The sequence below is a fragment of the Scyliorhinus torazame genome, chromosome 4 (assembly GCF_047496885.1).
Source record: "Scyliorhinus torazame isolate Kashiwa2021f chromosome 4, sScyTor2.1, whole genome shotgun sequence".
NCBI classification, from domain to species: domain Eukaryota; kingdom Metazoa; phylum Chordata; class Chondrichthyes; order Carcharhiniformes; family Scyliorhinidae; genus Scyliorhinus; species Scyliorhinus torazame.
The window spans coordinates 253325238-253348864 of NC_092710.1; the positions used below are offsets into that span (position 1 = coordinate 253325238).

The window sequence follows — 23627 nt, forward strand, 5'->3', positions numbered from 1 at the left end:
GCCATCATCTTCAGCACCTTCTGCAAAATCCATACCCTCATCAGTGACTCAGTTTTCCTACTTGATCACTGTTTCAGGTTCAACCAGATTTTCCACAACTTCAGCTCTATTAATGCTTTTCATCACAAAATAGCCGAGCCTTACTTCCATATGACTGGCATCATTCACTCTGACCTCAAACTAATTGCTGCTGCAACTCATATTCATGCCATTGTCAATTCCAGACTACATGGTTCTCCTGATCAATCTCCCATCATCACCATCCATAAGGTTCAGTAAAACCAGAAATTTACTGTCTGTATCCTAATCTATACCTAGTTTAACTTGCTCATGACAGACCTATGTTCACTCCTCGTTCTACTAATGCATTCAAATTTAAAATCATTTGCTCATGTTTAAATCCTGCCATTGGCTCATCCACCACACACCCCCATTGGACATTGCAGATCCTTGTCCAGGGTACATTTTGTGCTCTAATGTTTTCATTTCTCTCTCCAGGTGCTAATCATTGTTGAGTAACACTGATGCAATATTGTCTCCATCATTCAACCTATTATTGACAGCTGTGCTTTTAGGTCTGATCCCTCTCTCACGAATTTCTCCCTAAATCTCCCTGTCTCTGCAGCTTCTTATTTTTAATTTAAGAATCTCCTTAAAATCTAAATCTGAGATCAAGCATTTCATTGTTCCTCAATTATTTCTTCTTTGGCTTAATCTTTACTGAATTCTTTGTAAATTGGGCAGCACGGTAGTCTTGTGGATAGCACAATTGCTTCACAACTCCAGGGTCCCAGGTTCGATTCCGGCTTGGATCACTGTCTGTGCGGAGTCTGCACATCCTCCCCGTGTGTGCGTGGGTTTTCTCCGGGTGCTCCGGTTTCCTCCCACAGTCCAAAGATGTGCAGGTTAGGTGGATTGGCCATGATAAATTGCCCTTAGTGTCCAAAAATTGCCCTTAGTGTTGGGTGGGGTTACTGGGTTATGGGGATAGGGTGGAGATGTTGACTTTGGGTAGGGTGCTCTTTCCAAGAGCCGGTGCAGACTCGATGGGCCGAATGGCCTCCTTCTGCACTGTAAATTCTATGATTCTATGATAAAAGTGAGGTGAGAATGACTGACCTTGATATCAAGGCAGAAATTGGTATAGTGTGGCATGAAGGAGCCCGAGAAAACTAGAGTAAATGGGAATCAGGGGCACATCTCTCCACTAGATGGAATCATACCCATTGAAAAGGAAAATTATTTGTGGTTGTTGGAAGCCAATTGACTCAGTCCTGAGACATCACTGCAGGAGTTCCTCAGGATCATATCCTAGGCCCATCCACCTTCAGCTGCTTCAGTAATTACCTTCGCTCTTTCATAAGGGCAGAATGATTGCACAATGTTCAGCACCATCCATGACTCCTCAGACACTGAAGTAGTCTGTGTGCATCTGCAGCAACATTGGGACAACATTTAGGTTGGGTTGAAATGTGGCAAGTAACTTTGCACCAGGCAATGACCATCACCAACAAGAGGGAATCTAACCTTGATATTCAATAGCATTGCCATCACTGTCAACATCCTGGGGAGTAACTGGACCAGCTATATAATTACTGTGGCTACAAGCGCAGGTTAGAGGCTGGGAAACTTGCAGTGAGTAACTCACCTCCTGTCTCTACAATGTCTCTCTATCATCTACAATGTCCAAGTCACGGGTACAATGGAGTACACTTGCCTGCATGAGTGTCTCTCCAACAATACTCAATAAGCTTGACACCATCCAGGATAAAACTGCTTGGTTGATCGCCACCCCATCCACCAGCTTAAACATTTGCTCCCTCCACCAACAGTTTCACAGTGACAAAAGTGTGTACCATATAGAAAATGAATTGTTGCAACTTGCCATGGCTCCTTCAACACCACCTTCCAAATCTCTGCCATTTAGAAAGGTCAAGGGCAGCATATGTATGGGAATATCACCATCTGGGATTTCCCCTCCAAACCACACATTATCCTGACTTGCAACTATATTGCCATTCCTTCACTGTCCCTGGATCAAAATCCCGCCCCCCCCCTAACAGCATGATGGGTGTACCTACACCACATGGGCTGCAGCGGTTCAAGAAGGCAACTTAGGTCAAGGGAATTCGCAATTTACCAAGTGACCTTCTCAAGGCCAACTAGGGATTTTCAGGCAATAAATGCTGGCCTAGCCCATGATGCCCACATTCCAATAAAGATTAGTTAAAAACATGTTTACATGCAAGTGGTTGGCTGTGTCGGTTCTTTACAAACTTTATTTTCCAAATTTAAATGTCTGATTCTACTGATTGAAGTTAAAATTGGATAAATGTGCAACGTTTTGCTCAGGTGGTGGTCACTGAGGCAGACAACGACAAACTGAGGCTGCTTTGACTGCAATTGTATTTTGTGATTTGTATCACTGACAGGCTGAAACCACTTTGGAGCGGTACAAAATTTACAATTGCACTAAGGGTAAGATAATTTGTCTAGACTGCTTCGTTGATTGCATCAACATTATATGAATTGATTCTATTCATAGGGAGATTCAGATTTACTCATGTTAAACTGGGGAAGAAATCTGGATGAAGGTTTTATCTTGTGCGCCTCCATAGACTCCACAGGATGGCGCTATTGTGAATAGATTTTTGAATTAACCCATGGTGCTTTTTTAAAAAGTTGGTTCAATTCGCAACCGTCCCCCAGGAGGATTCAATTCACTTTTCCGATTCGAGAACATTTAACTGAAGATCGGCATGGATATGAAACACAAACTTGCACTCCAACCAAACCTACGTAATATGAACGCTTTGGTGCTTATGAAGTTGAAATGAAAACCCATACAAAATAAGCCACCAGAGTGCGTTTTCCCTGGAAATAGCAATCGGCAGCCCACTTCAGCTCTGTTACACAGAGTAGCTGTTTTGTTTGAATTCATGAATTGACTTAAAAATATGTACGCCTCGAGCGAAAAGATCATTTATCAAGTAGTCACCTTAACAATAGGAGTTATTAAAATAACACGATTGTGAATCTTGTGCTTGGATTTGCGAATTCCCTTGACCTAAGTTGATATTTTGTGTGTTGGGGGGGGGGGGGGGGGCGGGGGGAGCACTTATAAAAAAAAATGGTTATAAAGTTGAATTTATTTAGATACGATAACGTTGGCCTGGTTATATTCCAGCCCAGCTTTAGTGGAGGAGCGAGGGGGGCGTAGCAATCGGCCAAGTTTACAGACAGCCGCCGTTAAGTCAACGATTCCTGAAATGTGGAGTGAAATAATTTCACCTGCGCTGTGACAAAGTCAAGTACAAAGGCGGCTTTGTTCGTTAGTGTTTGAAAGCACATTGAGACCAGTATGCAGATACTTATCACAATTTTTACAATTTAACAGTTAGTCAAATTATCTCGTGTGTATTCTATTGTTATATGTGGGTACTTATATAAATTGATATCCTTTTGTGTCGGGAGGGCAATTCTGTTAACCCCTTGTTAAAATTACCAGTCAAGACTCTTTAACAATCCGACTAAACAATGCAAATTGGAATCACGTGGAAAACAAGTCAATATTTCCACAGGGTACAGATAATACATTAAAGGGGCGGGTGGGCCAAATCGTCCAACTTTTGACAATTAAAATGCCGATTGAAAGGGGGAGACTATCAAATTATGCTCGAGTTGGTATTTATAGCTCAGTTTTATTTATTTTCCCACGGGGGCAGGGCAATAAAATATTCTAATAACCCATAATGAATGTGCACTTTTTTTTTCTCTGATCCGGCAGTGGCGTTTGCACCCAATATCCGACAGAGGGCAGAGCAGCTACATATAATCGCCTGGCCCGTTGGGCCAGCTCATTTCCAATCGCCCCTTTTAAAGCTCCTTCAGCCGGGTTCCGCTGTTCCGAGTGTCCGAAAGTTTAGTTAGCAGGAGTTTCCGCTACAAAATCAAAGGCGGTCCACAATTTCGAAAAGTTCAATCCCCCAGAAAAGGGTAATACGAGGGAACAAATTGGGAGATGATTCTTAATGAAATTATTTGGCTTCAATAGAAATTAAGGGCACTGCAGAATGAAAGAGCGACGCATAACAGTTTAACAATTCAGCTAGTTTAACAATTTATATCAACAATTGAAATGAATCGGTTAATATGCATCAGTCACCATATCGATAACGTTGTTTACCTTTACAATTTATAGTGTCCATCCTGCATATTAAAATCACCACAAGAGCTTTTGTCGTTTGTTTCAAGAAAAATGAGCCATCTCTGATACTCGAAACGCCCTGGAATTATTTTGAGGCCTAATCTTGAGCTGGAGTGACCGCACTTGGCACCATTTTCCTAAACAAAAGTGACATGCTTGTTACGAGCATTATCAGTGCCGGCAATAGTTGGGTTACTTTTATTCAGAGTAACGTGCAATTCAATTTGAACGCTCTTTTGTGCGCGATCAGCTGATGGGGGCAGCTGCTGGGCTCACTGATGGAGCGGTGGACCCGGGTCTAACCCGCAGGCTCCACACACCCTCCGCAGCTCCTGCAAAAAAAAAATCATTTCATCATTAAATGATCGCAACCCAGCCATAACCAATCAATCAAACCGAGTTTCCGGGCAGTTTCTTTTAACTTATGGATTGGCTTTGGCAAATATAATTGTTTCCAAATATTGTCGCCCCTGAAACTTCGATTCTCATTATATGTGTGTGCGCGATGTGCATTTAGTCGGAACATTATTTAGTGTGTCTGACTGCACAGGGAGGAGATGTGCTGATTTGGGGTCCGCTATGGCCTCCTAATGGTTTACATTAAAGCGTTTTATTTCGCATTGTTTGTGCTACAGATCTGGCTCGGTCAATATGTGCCTATCTTTCTGTCTCTTCAGCCGCCCACCTCTATTTCCTCGGGCTCAATCTATGTGTCATGAGTCTATCTCCATCCATCTCGAATAATCCAAAGGAAAGATAGAAGCAACTTCACACGGTTGGCAGTTAAAATCTGCTTATCGTATATCTATCTGGACAATTTAGTAACTATTTATGGTCATCTCTTTCTTCTCCCATACTTGTCCACAGATGTATATATATATACATATAAACGCGCGATGTGCGTTTGGTAGGGAAATTATTTCGCATGTTTGAATGCACAGAAAAGGCATTTTAATATTGAAACATTTCGGCCGCGGTTCGCTTTCTATCTGCTCCATGTGGACATAGAGGATGGAATAAGTATCTCTATATATATATATATATAACTGCCCCATTGAACTTTTATTTTATGTCTGTGTAATCACCAATAAACATAAAAAAGCATCAGTGTTTTCCCCCTGATATTAACCAGAGATGTTCCTGAAAGTTGTTGCAAAACTGAGAAAAGGCGACACATTCCTGCTAACATATCCCCACCACCCCCACCTTGTGCCGCTATTTTGTCCTTTAAAAGCTATAAACACAAATTGCAACCTTATACAGTGCTGTGCGTGTGTGCGTTTCCCCCTTGTTTCGGTAGCGGTGGCGATGGCCGTTTGAAAAGGACAAGGATTGTCCATTCTCCGATCCCGTTGTAACACCTTAACACGAAAATGACATTTGACAAATCACCCTCGGTAACATACTCCCGTTCCAGCTCGTTATCAATAGGGCCATTCGAGTTAGAAGCTGCAATGGTGAACAAAGTGTGTCAAAAAGGGGAGCGTCAAAAATATCCTCTACTTTTTTTTTAAATGCACTTCTTCATCAGTGGCAAGATGACTGGTGGGTGGGGAATTAGTCTGAAAGTCAACAAGGTCAAAATGCTAAAAGTGATCCAATTAATTGAGAATAGGGGTGCTGGACTGTGGGATGTTAGCAAATGCCTTTTCTTCAAGAGTGATGCCTTTTCTTGCGGTGTGCATGAACTAAGGAAGTGTTGGGTCGAACAGAACGAACTGAAACACTCAGTTTACTCCAATTGCAAGTTTTCCTGAGATGCTGTGCATCCAATAGGAGAGATAGATTGATGGAGAGGCAGGCGGAGGTGTGCCCTCTTAGTTCACTGTGCAGGCATATATCCTATCTCTAAATGTTTCAGATAGATCGAGATATAAATAGATAGAAAACTAGGCAGACAGGCAGGCAGACCGGCTTCACGTTTTACACTCCATACAGACAGGAAGGAGATTTTAAATCCACGGCATTGATGGGATTTTCGTTATCAAATAAATCCGTGGTCTTTAGTTTGCTGTTTAGTGTTTGGGATAAACTTTGGACGTTACCGTTGAGTTAGTAAATGTGTCCGTGTTGGGGGCTGATGCGGTAGTGTCACTGTATCGAGTGCTGCAGGAATTCGCCTCCGATTGAGCTCTTCATTTCCCCCCCCCCCCCCCCCCCAATTCAGTCGATCATTAGCGAGGGAGGAAAGAGAGAGAGAGTGAGAGAGCGAGAACGAGAGGGAGAGAGAGAGAGAAAGCAGACAGCTGCTCTTCACATGAATGCACCCATCTTTTAAAGATCAGACTGCAAACATGCTCTGGAAACTTGTGGAAAATGTCAAATACGAGGACATCTACGAGGTGAGCAACCCCGGGGATTTTCTTTTCCGACTTATGTTCATGTTAAGAATGGCTTTTCCGAGTCCTGTGCGTGTTGGCTGCTCTAACCCAGGTCGTGCGGTCTGCTCCGTCCCCTGGAACGGAGCATTGATCATTCATGGGTTCAGATAGATTGGAGTCTCTCTCGGAAATGTCGGATTAACTTCTGTTCCAGGGACAATCTCTGTCTTCTGGCAGCAAATCAACACGAGAGACGGGGGGTCGGGGGGGGGGGGGGGGGGGTCGTGTTTGTCCTCTCGATTGTGAACGGGAGATCGGAGTGATTGGCGCAATTTTCGTTAAAGTGGCGATTTGAGACACAGTGTGGCTGAGGTTTAGTTTCTGTTGCAAAAGGCAGTTTGGAAAATGAGGGCAATGTTCCGGTCTCGAGCCGTTAGCTTATGATAATGTAATTGCTTCCAAATTATAAAGTGCATTTTTTTTTAGAGAGACCGTTTCGGAGGCAGTTTGTGTGTGTTCAGTCCTGGAGCGAGACGGTGTCAGGCTAGAGATTGCCAGAGGTCAGCTACTCTGAGCCACACATTCTGGGAGCCGGTTAATGTTTAATACAAAACTTGTAGCTCACACTCGACACGTTTGGCATAGTTTAATTTATGGGCAGAATTAGAGAAAGGAGGTGTCGCATCTGGACACGATTGCAACCAGGAATGTAATCGGAAGGGAGATTGAAGATAACCAGTGAAGGGTTTTGCTTGAAATTGGAGCTCCCCCCCCCCAAAAAAAATAATAAAACCTGGCTTTCCAGAAGGCTGTAACTCTGGAAGGTTAAAGGCAAATAGCACGCGTTAGTCAAAGGTTTCATAATGTGTTGCCGGAATGGTTTGTTGAATTAAGTGACTCGCACAACAATGCATGAAGGGGGCAGAAAATGGCTCATGAAAAGAGTGTAAACAGGCTGATGAATTGATGCCAATGTGCTGCTTAAGGAGCCTTTTCGCGTACCCCAGCGGGGTAGCCGCCCTCCATCCAGCCACAAATGTCTCAGCTCTCAAGGCTCCCGTCAGGCTAATTATCAACTGCAAGCTGGCAAAGTCCGAAAGATTTGCGGCACAATTTCAGCACAAGCCAGCAAAAGGTCACTTCAACTTTATCGCTGTTTTCTTCCCCGTTCGCTTGTTAGAAAACGCTGCCAATGTCTGACCAGACCTGTGCGGCGACATTGCAACACACAATTAGACATCAATGTTTAAACAGTGGTGGAGAAGGAATTAATTTTGCTTCGCTGGCTTTTATTCAAGTAGCCAACAACAACACGGAAGCAACCGTTGACTTTTGTACATGTGTCCTTATGGCCAACATTATTCTATAATCATGTCGAAATTAGGCCATATTTCCCCATTTGTTTAATGCCACATTCTTCACTTGTCCAAACTGCTTAAGGATTCATCAATAATTTGATAGTCAAAAACATTTAAATGGCCTACTCTTCAATGCAAACTAACGCACTTTTTTATCCTCAGCCATCATTTCATTCATTTACATAGAAATTTATTTTGAGATAACATTTGCGTTGATCACGTTTAGGTTATTAAATTATTTCCCTGGATTCAGGTGTAATGCAACATACACTTTGGGATCTAGTTTACCCGGCACATGAATGGAAAATCCCCAAAGTTATAAAAGCGAATAACACTATGGATCTATTGGAAAGTTGTGGTGCTCGTGGTTAATGGGTGAATGCAATGTGTTTGGATACACTCGGGGCTAACTGAGGAAATGGTTCCAGTCGTGTTCGATTCCTGTTAGTGGGAGATTTTGAACTTTTTAAGGTAGTCGTTGAGGATGAGGTGGGGCAGGTGGAGGCAACTGATGTGAGGAAGGAGGTGAATATTTCCACAGAAAGGCCGGACAAGCCAGTCCAACGGGTTCGACAGTAACCCGGAACAAGTATCACACCCCCCAAAAACTGCCAAACAGGCCCCTCTGCTTTACACTCGCTCTGGAACCGACAACAGTCTTTACAGAAACCATTGTAAATGTTTTACAGCTGGCGGCAGGAAAGGGGGGGGGGGGGGGGGGAGGGGGGGCTTTTTTTAAAAGTGAGATAACGTAGCGAGGGCTGGACTTGCAACGCCTAAGATCACGGGCTGAGATAACAAAGGAAGCTTTGGCGGTAGATTTCCTCCAAAGGCAATTTGCAAAATGTCTGACATCTCCCACTCTTCCATTACTCAAGGCGGTTTCTGGGGGATTTGGGTTTGTAGTTAAACGAGCACCATTCCCTATCTATTTCACTTCACGTGAAAAGGGAGGGGGAGCCCACTCTTTCTAATTTATACGAAAATATCGTTTCCATTTCATAGATTTGCTTTTGGCTTAACTTTTCGCCCTGCTAAAACCACGTGACAGCGGCTGTGTAACGCTTAAAAAAAGCGAGCGGTAGTTGATTGAAGTGGATCTCTGATAAGATCAGCTTCATGTAGCCGGAGGGACAAGATGGATTTGATCTTATCAGGGGTGGAACTGGTTGAAGCGAGGTTTGCGTACGTTATTGGGTTGATTTGAAGTTGATCTTGCAACTGTTCTTTTAGAGTAGCAATATTATGTTTTTCCCAAACTCACTTCATAATGTTTGAAGCTAAAAGTTGTTTTTCTCTTAAAGATGAGCGATTTTATCACCCCCCCCCCCGCCCCCCCCCCCCCCCCCCCCACCCCCGCGCCCCGGCATGTTGCCACTTCAGTAAATTACAGCGGTGTTAATGTTGCTCCCTTTGATGCCGTGAGCGAAATTCGGTTCCGAATAAAGTTAAGTCAACAATGCATTGCAAAATTCCCAATTTCGTACTGAAGCGGAAAACACGTCAGTTAAAGGAGAGAGAAAAAATACGAAACTTAGCAGAGTGGAAGGCTATAGAAGGCGTTTACGTGCAATAGCACTGGAAGGTTGGGTTACATTAAAGAGGACGCTGAACAACCCAGACTTTTAAACGGAACAAAGGCAAGCCAAGGGCGCTGTTCCTTTTAGACAGCTGTTCTGTTTATTTGACTGGACTGCTTGGCTACGATCCTTTGGTTGTCTGGCTATTTTTCCACAAAACTTTTTTTTGTTGCCCCAAAAGTCTGGCTACAATGAGTTCAGCCCTCTGTGCCCCCCCCCCCCCCCCCCCTTGTCTGATTACATCTAGTAATTCTCGTCTGAATGAACGTCATTTACAATAGTAGGGGAGCGCTCGCTGGCCGCTTCACGCTCGATTTGCCACCATTCTTCCTTTAAGTATTCGTGTAATATTAATAGTCATGAATATCAATTATTATGAGGCGGTGTAGAGTGGCAGAGAGGGACGTGATCAGTCAGCACCTTGCCTTGGAGAGGTGAGCACTGGATCTGAAGCTGGAGATAAAATATAAATATATACAGCATTTGTCCTCTTTCTGACCAATTTTGATGGATATAGTGTTGGCGATACTTCAGGCTGTCGAGCGTCTCTCCCTGCGGTTTCTCTCCCCTTCTGGTTGATGGTCTATGATCAGATTTGCTACAGATGTTAGTCCACACTTACACAGCCATGGTGAGTTGGATCAGTGCTCGACACAATCCCATTTCGCCCCAAACGCTGGTGGCTTTGTAATTTAGTCCATAATTGCAGCCTCTTTCTCTCTTGTTTGTATTGTTATCTAATCGGGTGTAGATGGGCGCGTCATTGGACTAAAACTTTCCACCGCGCTCCATAGCTTTTGGCGATTTGTGTTTCAATTTTACTTAAAGATGTTAGTAATTTAGTTTACTTGCCATTCCGCTGCCAACTCGGGACTGGGAATTTTGGCTATCAGCGAGGCGGCCTCCACACTGGCAGCTGCATGTCCCAAATTCATCGTTTCAACCCTTATTTCACATTTTCATCGCCTTGTTTTTAACTCTTTTTTAAAACAATCGGCGGTGTGCAAACATCTGCTGCTGTCTTTTCTTCCTGTCTGAACGTACGTGCGTTTTAGTGCGGGGGATGAGGGGGGAGGGTTGTTCTATTTCACAGTCTTTCATTATATTTGTGATATCGAAAGTAAATGTGTAAAGTCCTTTCCACCCCACCCCCCCTCTCCCCCCCATTAACCCGTGTTTGAGTTTCACAGCAAATTCGTTGGCCTGAGAATTGACTCTGGTGTTCATTTTGAAACATTTGTTCCGAATTGATCTTTACCACGATTCCAGCTCACTACCTGCCAGACCAGAGTCACTGGTGCATGTTACAGCCCCTCTTAACCAGATTTTAAGCGGCATCTCAGATTGTAGCTCTATAAAAGATGAAGCGGCTCTTCCAGATTCTCTCTCCCAATATTACACTTTACGTTTGTAATTCCGTCATGACTTTTGAAACATTTTCATGCGGTGTTTAGTTTTTGTTTTGCACCGTTCTTTCTACTCTGCAACGCTCCCCTGTTTTTTGATCGCATTATTTTTGAGCATTTTGCTATATTTTTGTTGAATAATTAGGCCAGAATATAAGAGCCTCTTTTCGAAGCACTGTTCACGGCTCCCATTCATCTTGATTTTACACGTTCTGTGCACTTTACTTTCGGGAATATCAAATGCCCTTAATACAAGAACAATATTTAAACTGAGTCCTGTTGTTCCTTCTTTACAGGACCGGCACGATGGAGTTAACAGCCACAGTTCCAGGCTGTCCCAAATCGGGTCGGTTTCCCAGGGACACTACTCAACTGCTCCACCGCTCTCACACACCCCGACTTCGGATTTCCAGCCACCTTATTTCCCTCCTCCTTACCAACCTCTCCCTTACCACCAGAGCCAGGACCCTTACACACACGTCAACGACCCCTACTCCCTGAACGCCCTGCACCAACCCCAGCAGCATCCTTGGCAGCAAAGGCAGCGGCAGGATGTGGGTGCCGAGTCTGGCCTTCTACACCAGCCCCGGGTTCTGCCCCAGATCACAGGGCTCGACCCCCGCCGGGATTACCCCGGCGTGCGGCGGCCTGACGTGCTTATCCACTCTGCTCATGGACTCGATTCGGGGATGGGGGACAGCCTGTCTCTGCATGGGATCAGCCATCACGGAATGGAAGATATCCAGGTGAGTGTGTGCTCTTCAATTCGTATTCCAGATTGCTCACAGTTCTTAATCTCGATTTTATTTCAAAGTTGCCCAGTGCGCCGTGACACCAGTTGTATTGGTGGAACAGTGTTTTTGGTAGTCAAATATTGCGGCGGCACATTCAATCATTTGGCTCATTTCACTTGTTAGCTTCTTCCCATTGCATGCACAGAATCAGAATGGCAAATTGTTAACTCAAATTTGAAAGTACTGCAGAATTATAGCGATTGAAACTATGAGCTTTTCCTGAGAAGCCTTGAGAAGAAGGGATTGATTGGCACTTTGTCAGGTTACGAAGATATTATAGGGGCCAATATTATGAACACATTTCAGGGCAAGCCTCACTCCATTAGGAGAGCAGCCCCCAGAACCCAGAGCAAGGTGCAAATGATAAGGGTATCTTTACAAATTATACTGCAGTTCATGCATGTAGTTCCCACTGCCATCAGTACAGAACACGTTTCTGTTAAATATCTAATCTGCCGGCCACAAAATTGTCTTCGCTTATCAGAACTAGCCCCCAGAGAGGAAATCAGATTGGAATATGAATAATGGTGATCCAAAACACCATTTTCTGATGTGCATTTAACTGCAGTAAAACGATTCGGTGCATCTAATCCATTTGTATTGTTATCTCAATTTATTTTGGTGGAATCGGTTGCATAGTAAATAAATGCAATATAAAAGTGGTTGTACAATTGGAATTAGGTTTCTTGTGAAATTAAAAGACAGCAAATTTGCTACTAAGGTGTGATATATAGGGATGTGTGGAAAGAGTGAGTTGTTCACTAAACACACCACATATGCACTAGTGGACTTGATCTGGTGTACTGTTACTTCGGAATAACATTGAAGAAAGAGTACTATCTAGGGTAACGTTGTTATTGATTCTCCTATGTCCCTTTTGAATAAATGGATGTTAGTTTATTCTGTGTAGATATGTGGAATTTGGAAACAATAGAGAATATACAAGGCAACAGTCTGAAGATTGTCACTTTCATTTAACCAGGGAGAGGCCATGCCTTGTATATTGAGTCCTATTCATGTGTCCTATTTGCTCAATGGATTTCCTATATGTGTCTGAAAGGATCGCAAGCTTTTGAAAATTGGTACATGCATAATAAACATATCCAAGTTGGGAATATTATAAGCAATTGAAGCTTGAATTATTCTTAATTAATTTAAAAAAAAGGAAACATGGTTTGTTAAAACAACATGCACTTACTCCTAAACAAAGATGGCCGCTGCGGTTAGCGATTGCGCTTTCACTATAACGATTATGTGTGTAGCATCTTGAAATATTTGGACACGGTTAAGAGCTAAAAGGATGCCGTACACATTTAATTCTTAATTCACAATTGGCTGATGTAAAGCGTGCATTAAAAAAATCAGCAATCATTGCGTGTTCAGAGGTGTTGACAAAAGCATGGTTTAGGTTTATTACAGAACATAAATGTTTGAATCGGCTTGAATCTTAAGTTTTTGATCAGTCCGCTATTCAGATGTAGCCTGAGTTGTGATTCATTTGCAGCTTTGGCGCCTGATTTTTTCATTCAATTCTCCCAATATGAGCATTCGGTTAGGAGACAATTCACTGGACAGGCACGTCCTTGCCTTCCACGAAAGATACATTTGTTTCACTGAAGTAACATGTAAATAACCCACTACCAAATCATAACTTCACAAAGTTTCACAAAATAACCTTATAGCTTTGGCCCATGTCCTGTTCTCGGTGGTCAGTATAGGTTGGGAATGTAGCGCCTTCATTTCTATTGTTACTGCATCAATTTCAGTAAGATGAAGTGGGGAGAAGAATGGAGCTTGTTAAATGCCGCGTTGATTTATGCAAGAAGAATATTATCACTTCCAAATGTTCACAGGGGACAAATTTCAGGTCGTTTTGGACATCTGTCCTATAGCTCATTCACTTGGTAGCTGCTGCTGTCTGAGCGATTGAGACGATGATGCAGATTTATTGATAGCTTCAAAGCACGGCCTATGAAGATCACTTATTGTATGGCTGTCTTCGCCGAGACATTTTGTGTGCGCGCGTGTTCGCGCGTTTTCAGCAGGGGACAGACTACACAAGCATGAGTAGGCTTGTAGCTGCGTGCTTTAACTACAGAAAAACTACCATTTAACCATGCATTTATTCATCCACTGCATTATTATGATAGGCCCAAGCAATTTGTCGTAGCTATGTTTTTGCACATTTAAAATTATGCATGCATACATCAGTGCCTCGGCGCGCTTTCCATAGTTAGATTATTGTTTTACGATTTCACTTCAGGACGATTAGCGTCAACTCTGAATTTAATCACAGGAGATGCCACATTGATACCTGTACACATCTCAAATCAATATTTTAATGTCATTCTTTTTGAAACTAAGGTGATATTCTGTTGCGTAAGGACTGAACTTCACAGCATCAGGAAGATAATTTGCCATGGTGCCAGCGTCGATTGATCCCTTAAGCATTCATTTGCAGCAAAGTCCATTCATTACGAGATAAATTGAGCCGTATGCTCACAGCCAGTCTGAGCAGAATGGAAGTTCACATTTCACATGTCCAGTTGAATAAAATACGTGTTATCCAGGGCAGAATTGATCTGAAATATATCAGGCAATTACCATAACAGTTCAACCGACATAGGGAACACCCAACTATAACGACTACCTAGAAACTTTAAATAAGGAAGCAGTTCCCAAAATCTATGTCTAAGATTCAGGACAATGTTTAATACAAATGAGAGCAGCTCATTATTTGCGAGTCAATTGTTGATCACTGCTAACTCATAAGGGGAGGTCGCTTTCATTGAACGAGGAAAAGTCTCGATTATATAGACTGCCACATCCCAACGAGGGTTTCATTTATCGAATAGAGCATTGGGAGGGGTGGAAGCTAATTGGAGCCGAGAGATTCTGGAGAAAACATGTGTGTTGTGTAGAGTTGATATTTTACGATTAGCGAGAGGGTTTCAAGTAAAGGGGAAGTGTCCTTGGTAATTACAGGAGTCAATTGTTCAAATCTGTCGGATTGTGGAGTGGGACAATATCAAAATACACTTCCCATCTGTATCCAAAATACTGCCGTGAAGCTGTGAATGCCTATTCATAGGAAGCGTTGCATTGTTTCAGTGTAGTCTTCTTGGCCTTCTTTGTGCATGTATCTGCCGATAACATTAGAAATCTGAAACCGAGAATGTTAATTAATGTTTATTCAATTCACACCAGAGTCCTCACATTTCCCTTTCAATTCTTTGCTACTCTCCTTGCTCTTTTGACAAAATTCTTTGCTACTCTCCTTGCTCTTTTGACAAATTCTAGTCAAAGCGTTTGCAATCATATGGTGCAAAATGAGACTCATTCACTAACATTTATTTTGGCACAAATGCTCAACTTCTTAATTGCACTTCTAATCCATCCATTTCCGTTCGATCCGCATTCGCCTTTATTATCATTAGGCGACAAGTCATAAAACGGAACTGATGTTATTTAAAAATATTATCAATACGCAAGCCACATTGAACGTTTAGGAACATGGCGAGAGAGCAATTATTAACCCATTTCAACCAACCGAATCGATGGCATTTTCAATGATAATAGTATGGATTTTCGGCCCTGACATATTGGAAATGGGGTAGCTTAATATTTAAACGGAATAATAGGTTTTAAGTAAAGGGTTTCTGTTTCATTAATCAAAATGCATGGAAAAAAATATAATCGGAATGTCCACCTGGGAAATCCCATGAAATGGCAGATTATTGGAACCGATCTAATCCATTTCAACCTGAAAGCATGTTTTAATAATGGCTACGGGCCTCTCTCCATAAATGGTTAAATTCGTCATGTTTTTGATTTTTTTTGTGCATTCTGAACCATCTGAAACCTTGCTCATTATTAAACAATTCACCTCAGCAGAGCATTACCTTTCCTTACCCTCTTTAAAAATGCAATGTGCTCAATGTCTACTCGTAAATAACGCGAGCAACTGGGGGTTAAATAGAATGTCACATTCCTGATCACTGTTGAGTTTATTGTGGCCTCGTTTAGTAGGTAAAGTGCTCGGAGAGACCAGGAATATAGGGGAGAGGTACACAAATAAAACCTTCAAATGTCTCGAAAGGCTCGCGGTGATCTGGCGCGTAATGGGCGAAAAAGTTTGAGTGTCAGGGACTATGTGAGTTACTGGAGCACTGTCAAAGTTGTACATCTATGAACATAGCACCGAGAAGAAAGGGAAATGAGAAATCAGGATGCAAAGGCTGAGCGGGTCCTCTGATTTTTACTTTTCTTTTAAAGCAACCTTTTTACATCTTCCCTATTTATTTACCTTCTTACCCGAAGCAGGACCTTTATTTTGCTCCGATTTGCTGGACATCGACGCCATGGAAGGCAACAAACTAACTGGACCCAATGTTCATCCCTTTGTACAACTCATCGCTGTAGACACTGTTTTTTTAAAAAAGTTACAACATTTTGAAGAATAAAGGACGAACATTTGCGAATAAAGTTGTAATTTGGAGCGAACCCCCTATACTTCTGCTGCCTTTAAACTTGGGAGTATTGGTTAATTGAAAATGAAAACATTACTAAAGTGAGTCAGGATTAATCATAATTTCAGTGAATGGATGTTTTACCCAGGAGGAGGGGAAAGATGAGAAACATGATTGATGTTTACTTGGTTCATTTACGATGATCTCGCCCTTTAAGATCACGTTGCTTCGAATTTAGCAAAATGTCTTTTGTGATAATAATCTTTTAAAAACTAAACGTCACATTTCTATTGGAATAGATTAGACGTTTTATCAATGATTAATTGAATAAATATATATTTTTGAAAAACAGAGGAAGAATGTAAGTATTATTTCGATTTTCAAATGACAAGAAGGATAGATAACATCCGCTTCAGATAATCACCATGATAATTCGTCAGGGGGTCAGCGCCAATGTTTAATAAGAGCGGAGGGAAGTGAGCTTTAACACTAATAAGAAGTTCCTGTTGCAAGTTGAGGAATGTTGTCGGCATTTTGAATGCCCTTTCGTTAAGATGTGTAAACCACCGTCTGCAGCTGGTGTCAGACCATTTAATGTCTTCTTTACCACACTTTCCACTTACTTATCAGCGATTTTCACCCAATAAGAAGGTGATTTAAAAAAAAGTTATCCCAAAATATACCATTAATGTGTGGAAAGTGAATCGCGCTTGGGCAGTGTGTGATTGCGTCTGCCTGCGTGTAATCCAGAATGTAAATATTGCCAAAAATATTTCATCTGGACAGCTGCGGGTTTCAGTTGGGACCAGTGAACGCAGTGCTTTTGTTTCAATAACAATGCCATCTTGTCTATCGAGTCACCTGCGGACCTCAGAAATTAGATTTTTTTTTGGGGGGGTGGGGATCATTTTGCAGCAGAGTAGGCAAATACCGTAAATGAGATCCCGCAGTTCCAACCGCCTTTATCGGACAGTTTCCAAATCCACATTTGAAATGTTGGTAACGTGGTGGGATATGCCGCTGGTGAAATGGTTACTCTTCGTCCCTCCCCCCGCCGCCCACCATGTGGTTACTGGCGACCTTGCTGCTAAATCGGACATAAGTGCACATACATCAGAGCCTGACTAATTGTCGATGTAAGGCAGTCACACGCAGGCTGTGAGCAATATGGACGCTTCGAAAATTTGAGCCCCGTTCGCTTCACTCCAGCGCGAGCTGTTTGAAGTGTAGAGGGCGCGCGCCACTGCAGGCACCACGTGCAAAGGAAAGCAAACAATAAAAATTAGGTGAAATGCAAGGGGGATATGTTCAGTAAACTGTAAGCGTGCACGCGTTTCCTTTCGCAATTTGTTAAAATCCCGCTGTTCGCTCCCTTTAAAGCAAGGAGTCTGGTAATTAAAAGTGTGAGCTGTTTCCCCCTCATTTCCGCATACATTTCTAATTAAATCTTTATGATACTCTCTGTGACTATTAACTGCCAACATGCTGCGTGAATATCCTCTACAAAAACCCAGCAGGCGGTGATAATTAGATAGAAAATCAAAGTAGACCTTTTCTCATTAGCTACACAAACTTCTTCTCAACATTCTGTTTGTCTTTTGGCTCTGCAGACCCCCCCCCCCCCCCCCTCCACCTCCCATACGTTTGGTAACTTATTGGCCAAGTAGATAGAATCAGGCCCATCTTAAATCATAAAGACGATTAGTTAGGGATTCGTGTAGCATATTTCACCTTCCAGTATATTAAATGTTAAGAGAAAACTGATGTAATATGAAACTAAAGCTTCGCATTGCAAACCACAACATACCTAATGATGTTGCAAGACTGCATTTCGGCGATTTTAAACGTCTCGAGCTATTTTGCATTCACTGAAATGATATCTTATTCTCACTTTGCATGCTACCGCATCGATACCTCGTGTCTGCCAAAGCCAACAACACGTGTCTGGGAGGCACGTGGATATGGCCATGGCTCTCATAGAAGTTTGTTTCCGTCGAGTATTTCTGTCACAGTAAATTGCATTTGCAATTTGTTTCTGCATATACTGAACATCTGCATATACTGAACATCTGTATATGTGCCGATGTAAAAGTGTTGCTATGGTTATTACTGCCGATTGGATACCAGAAACCCCGGACCAACCATAACTATTCGGCCAACATTAAATACGCAGGGTAAAAACAACATGGCGTCAATAAAGAGTAGAGTAAATAAAGACAAAGTTAAGTTGAAAAATTAAAACGCAATTGGAGAAAGCTGAAGGACTAGTGGAAGGTACTTGCTTAATACGTCTTAAATCTGTAGGGTGGAGGCAATTCTCTTTTTGAAATTCTTGCACGCTAATATTCAGTATCATTTTGCCTTCTACATCATCCTTTCATTTTGGACAGATTGTGACAACTGAGTTGAAATTATAAATACGGCTTTACATTTGTATAGATGGCAGCTGTTCAGGTAGAAGCATTGTTTTCCCAATTACAGAACACTTGTATTTTTCAATACTGCACTGAGCGTACAGCCATGGATAAACCAATTAACAAAGCATCTCTGATCACTCAAAGAACATATCATTCCGTTAGTGTCATTATTTTGCTTATCCAATGTGGGTGGCGATAATTAAAACAAAAACAAACTAATCATTTCAGAAATAATCGTGCTTGTCATATGACATCAACTATCTGACTTTCATGGTCAAATGATCACACGCATCTGAGCACAAAACAGATCAAAAAATCCAAATGCGCAGTTTCAGGATGATGGTTCAGTTAAGGATGTGGCAAGATTCTGCTCTGCCTTGTTCCAACAGGATCAATGAAGCACACAGTCATTTCTAAAAAGTTTCTAGATACGTTTCTCGGGAAACAAAACGCCCTTTTCAAATTGGCCGGAGGGCTCATTGTCTGCCGATTGCTGCATTCTTGTTGACAAACGTCTAAAATATCACCTGCTTGACTGAAGTTATTTTCAATGCTAAAATAACAGTGTCATTGTTTGCTCCTTTACATTCATTTATACCATTCACATCGGAAGGATGTCAATGTTTATTTGCGGTGATATCATAAAACATACCAGGCCATGTAGAATCCTATAGGAATCGCATCGCCATATCATGAACTTTACAGTAGCACCATGTACTCATCTATATATGCATGCATGTGCATACAGCTGCCGTAAGAGTGGATGATATATCTGTGTGTCATTCCATAAGTATTTACATATGTGCATGAATAAAATGTACCATTCGGGTAAATATATATGTTTTTTTCTTTGCGTGCTTCTGTGCATTCTACGCGATAATAAACAAAAACGTCGCGGGTCCCAGATGTTTGGGCAGCTCATTTTCTGATGATATGTAATTCTGGCGAATTTGATTTCCTCTGGTAATTTTTTCTTAGAATAATAAACCTCCAACCAGGTAATATAAATGGAAATAACAGATAGTCTAGTTCGATTGAACTTGATTTATATACGTGACTGTTTAATATCAAGTCAATTTGAATAGTGATATGACCCTAACTGTTTTTTTTTATATTAACAGGCTTTGGATGACACGGGTACCACGGGCATGAGTTTATTGGACCAATCTGTCATTAAAAAGGGTATGGAATGTGAAAATGAATTGTAATGGATGGTTAAATTGCGCAGTCTCATAATGTATTCCACTAACCATAGTCCGAACTTGCTTAAATATAAATATAATATGTCCAACCTAATATCAAAATTGTCCACTAAATCGAGTGACTTCGAAATCCATATAACATTATTTATCTTTGAGGTTATTTAAACATGTTTGTGTCTCATCCAAATACGTCACGGTCTGTAATTAAAATACCGAAGTTCTCTCGTCAATATATTTTATCCAGTTCCGAGGCACTTTTCTGGATTTGATGGACGGACCATGGGTAGTCATACAAGAATTGTCAAATGATATTTTAGGGGAGTGGAGCAGAATGCATTGGCATGAATATGTGTAACATGCACATAGTATGCAAGAGAACACAACAGATTTATAAGATCATGTTTACAATGTGTCTTCAGCCATGCTCTCTAGAGATTAACATTTCCTGTAAATTATTCCAATTATCTAATATTGCAAGGACTGCCATCCACTTTTTTACTCTCCATTCCTCACTATGTATCTAAGAAAATTAGAAACATTTCTTGAGTAACCATCCTTCCGTTTAATAATAAAACATGGTGAGACAGTCCAATTGAAGATTTGTACTGAAAACGTTTCCAAGCAAATGTTAGAACTCAGAAATAAACTCCAATTCACAGAGAACTGTTTACAAATAGATGGGATAAATTGATGGCCAGATAAATGGATCAGTGGAAAGATGGGTTGACGGACTGAAGGAGGGTTGGAAGGACTGGACAGTGAAATAGATGGATAGACAAATGGACAGTCAGGAAGGTAGACGTCCATCAGATAAACGCAATGACAATGTTAGTCCCGTCATCATTTGTCAACGGCAGATCAAATCAGAGTGGAAATGCAGAGATGGCTGTAGCTTTGCTCTTTTCAGACTAACTTAATCCTTGCATTTCCGAATTAAGATTGAAAACAACACGAATCTGACTCAAAGAATGGGCGGTGTAACCAAATATGTCATTTTTTTGTGTAGAAAAGAAATACTAGTAATCTATATATTTAAACTCGATGTTGTCACTGTAGACCTTTGTCGAAGACCTTATGTTGGCCACCTCCTTCTCCCTTAACATCTCTTGAGATGGTTTTGCTTTATACTTCACGCAATGTTGTAAGTGGTGTGTTGGCCCTTGCTTGAACGCTTGCCATTGTTGATTCTGGTATTAGAAGCTGGTTGTGCTGGCTGGGTATACAGATGATGGTTTTCTGCTTTATTATATTCTCCTGTCCAAGTTGTGTTCAAGGGTTGTCTGTCGTTCCTTCTTTGATGGTGTAATGATTACAGTGTTGTGTTTAATTGTACGGGTGGTGCAGAAATTTCCTGCTTGTATCCATGCGTTCAGCGCCAGTTTGTACCCTGTGCTTGTGTTCCACCGCCCCCCACCCTCCCCTCCTCATTGCTCTTCTGCACTGGGTTACCGGCAGGAGTGTTGCTTCCATTTGGTCGCGCGCCCCGCTTTTGTGTTGCTGTCTGTGTGTGGTAACCTGTGCTGATGTGTTGTGATTGTTTTGACATTCCCTGCACCTTGCTATCCCAATGCAAGCTCCGTGAACCGTGCACAGCCCAGCTTTCTATTTTCTCCACGTTTGACTGACCAGCCTGCTCTAATCTCCGTCAGCAGGTTATTTAAAAAAATACAGACACAGGGGACGGAAAGTGCTTGTTCGCAGGCTGTCACGTCACCAGGTGAATATACAGAGATGGCATATCCGTCCCGGCTCCATTGGCTCTTTACAAAGCGCCGGGAGAGCTCCAGTGTCCGCTTACTTTGCGTGCAAGGCGCCTGCCTACATTATCCCGGGCGAAGTTCACAGGACCCATCACTCCTTGCGGATGTTCAAAGAAGATGCCACATTTTAGAAAAAAATCGAATAAACTAAGATTCTGCAATCTCTGGCTCCTCTTACTTTTCACTGAGAAGAATATAGCTCGTGAAGGTAAACGCTTTGAAGTCAGCTTCACGGTGAAGGCTTCTCTTTAAAAAGGCTAGTAATTCAAGGAAAGCACTTCGACCCCTGCCTTTAAAACTGACATTTAAATATGAAAATCATGAAATTATAGCCGGCATACGATATATCCGCCCCAGTCTAACAGCTATCTTTCCCCAATACTCTCGTTTGCTACCAATAAGCTACAAGGAAGATCTTGGGAAGCACGAGTAGATATATCTAATATGTCTTTTCCATTCAAAGTATGATTCTAATTTATCAACACTGGAATGTTTATTTGAACCACCAGAATGGCTACAAAACAGTCGAGAGCCATTCGACCTTTCGTGTGTGGACCTCGTGTCACTCCCCAACTTTCTCGCTGTGACCCTGCACATTCTCCCAATTCTGCTCATGATCCAATTCTCTCTTAAAAGGCTTCCGTTGAGCCTGTCTCCAACACACACTCTCAGGCAGTGCATCTCAGATCCTAACAACACGCTGCGTGAATTAGTTGTTCTCCATGTCGCCATTGCTTCTTTTCCCAATTGCCTTAAATCTGTGGCCTCTTGTTCTCAATCCTTCCACAAATGGGAACCGTTTCTCCTCTTCTACCTATCCAGACTCCTCGTGATTTTGAATACTTCTGACAAAACTCCTTTCAACCTTCTCTTCCCCGAGCAAAACAGTCCCAACTTCTCCAATCTGTATACGGAACTGAATTGTTCATCCCTGAAACCATCCTCCTGAATCTTTTCCACACGCTCTCCATACATTCACGTCCTTCCTAAAATGTGTAACTCAATCCAACTGTCCCAGAAAAGTAACAAAACAACAGCTGTGAGTCATTACCGCTGTTAAGTTCTTCCAGGGTTAGTTTTCCTTTTGCCATTAACTCTCCAAGTGCAGGTCATTACCAGTAAAACAGCTTCCTCCTTGACACGTACTGGAACCGTCTTGTTAATCATTGTTCCTGGCAAAATTTAGGTTTTTTGTTTCTTACAAAATGACAAGAGCGACAACCAACTTGGTTTGCCGTAAAGGTTCCGTGTAACCCCGAAAGTAAGGTTAGGTAACTGGCCAACGATGACCAACGATCGTTTGCAAAATTAAACGCAATGCAAATACAAAATCCTGCAAAGTTCACTGCAGGCTGTTTTTTTCATGCAGGAGTGAGTTGAATTTTGGAACGACCAACCTCGCCATTTTTTTTCGCGATTTCCAAAAATAACTACCAATCAGTTCCCTGACTGCACGGTATAATGTGTTACTACAATACACTATTTTGCTACTATTTCACATGCAACAATTTAAGGTAATTTTAACTCTCGCGTGGGTGGGGTTAACAGGCTAGTTGGCATTTTCCATACAAGTAAATATATGGTTATATTATTATCTGGCGGGAGGGTTTCAAATCATTCCCCACCCCATTCCAGTGGATGTCATTAACTTAACATTGACGACACAAGGGTCTTCAAAACAAAACATGACTTCACGGTACCGCAAGTTGAGAGCAAGTCTGCACGATTTGTCGCAAATATATTGATTGTATTTGTTACTTGAGTTTTTATCGAGGACCATATCATTAAAGGGGGTGTTGTATCTAAACTGACATAATATTGAGACAGCTGTACAAAAGTAAATATTGTTTCCTCGTTGTACCTTCATTTGGCAATCGTACGTTCTGCTTTGTCCCCCTTGCTAATTTTTAAAAATGTCATAAGATCTTACTCGTACATGTACATCTCATCACAATCACCCCAGAAAGGTTTATTTGCTGATTTGAAAAATCGAGGCAAATCCCCTGCTTGAGTCGGGACTTTGCTGAGTTCCCTTTTCCTGTGTTTAGCAAGTCCCAGTTTCAGATTGCAAATCAGTCACAACAGGGACACTGTATGACTGGATTATTGATGC

General features: G+C 41.9%; 1 protein-coding gene and 1 long non-coding RNA gene across 7 annotated transcripts in view; one reads left to right on the forward strand and one right to left on the reverse strand.

Moving 5' to 3' along the window:
• Positions 1-4107: 4107 nt before the first annotated feature.
• Positions 4108-10506, reverse strand: LOC140410885 (uncharacterized). The gene is made up of 2 exons (XR_011940759.1): positions 10319-10506; positions 4108-4539 (listed from the first exon to the last, which is right to left on the reverse strand). It is a non-coding gene; the product is annotated as an uncharacterized lncRNA (long non-coding RNA).
• LOC140410883 (transcription factor AP-2-beta-like) overlaps positions 5961-23627 on the forward strand; it is a 49944-nt gene continuing 32277 nt past the window's right edge. For 2 of the 6 annotated variants that reach the window (XM_072499649.1, XM_072499652.1), the window contains exons 1-3: positions 9907-10097; positions 11169-11618; positions 19674-19734. In XM_072499649.1, coding sequence (XP_072355750.1) covers positions 10071-10097; positions 11169-11618; positions 19674-19734 — 538 coding nt within the window. In that variant the 5' untranslated portion in view covers positions 9907-10070. Of the gene's footprint in view, positions 6550-9906; positions 10098-10772; positions 10873-11168; positions 11619-19673; positions 19735-23627 lie in introns of those variants that run through there. The other 4 variants (XM_072499650.1, XM_072499647.1, XM_072499651.1 and 1 more) reach the window with 4 other exon arrangements.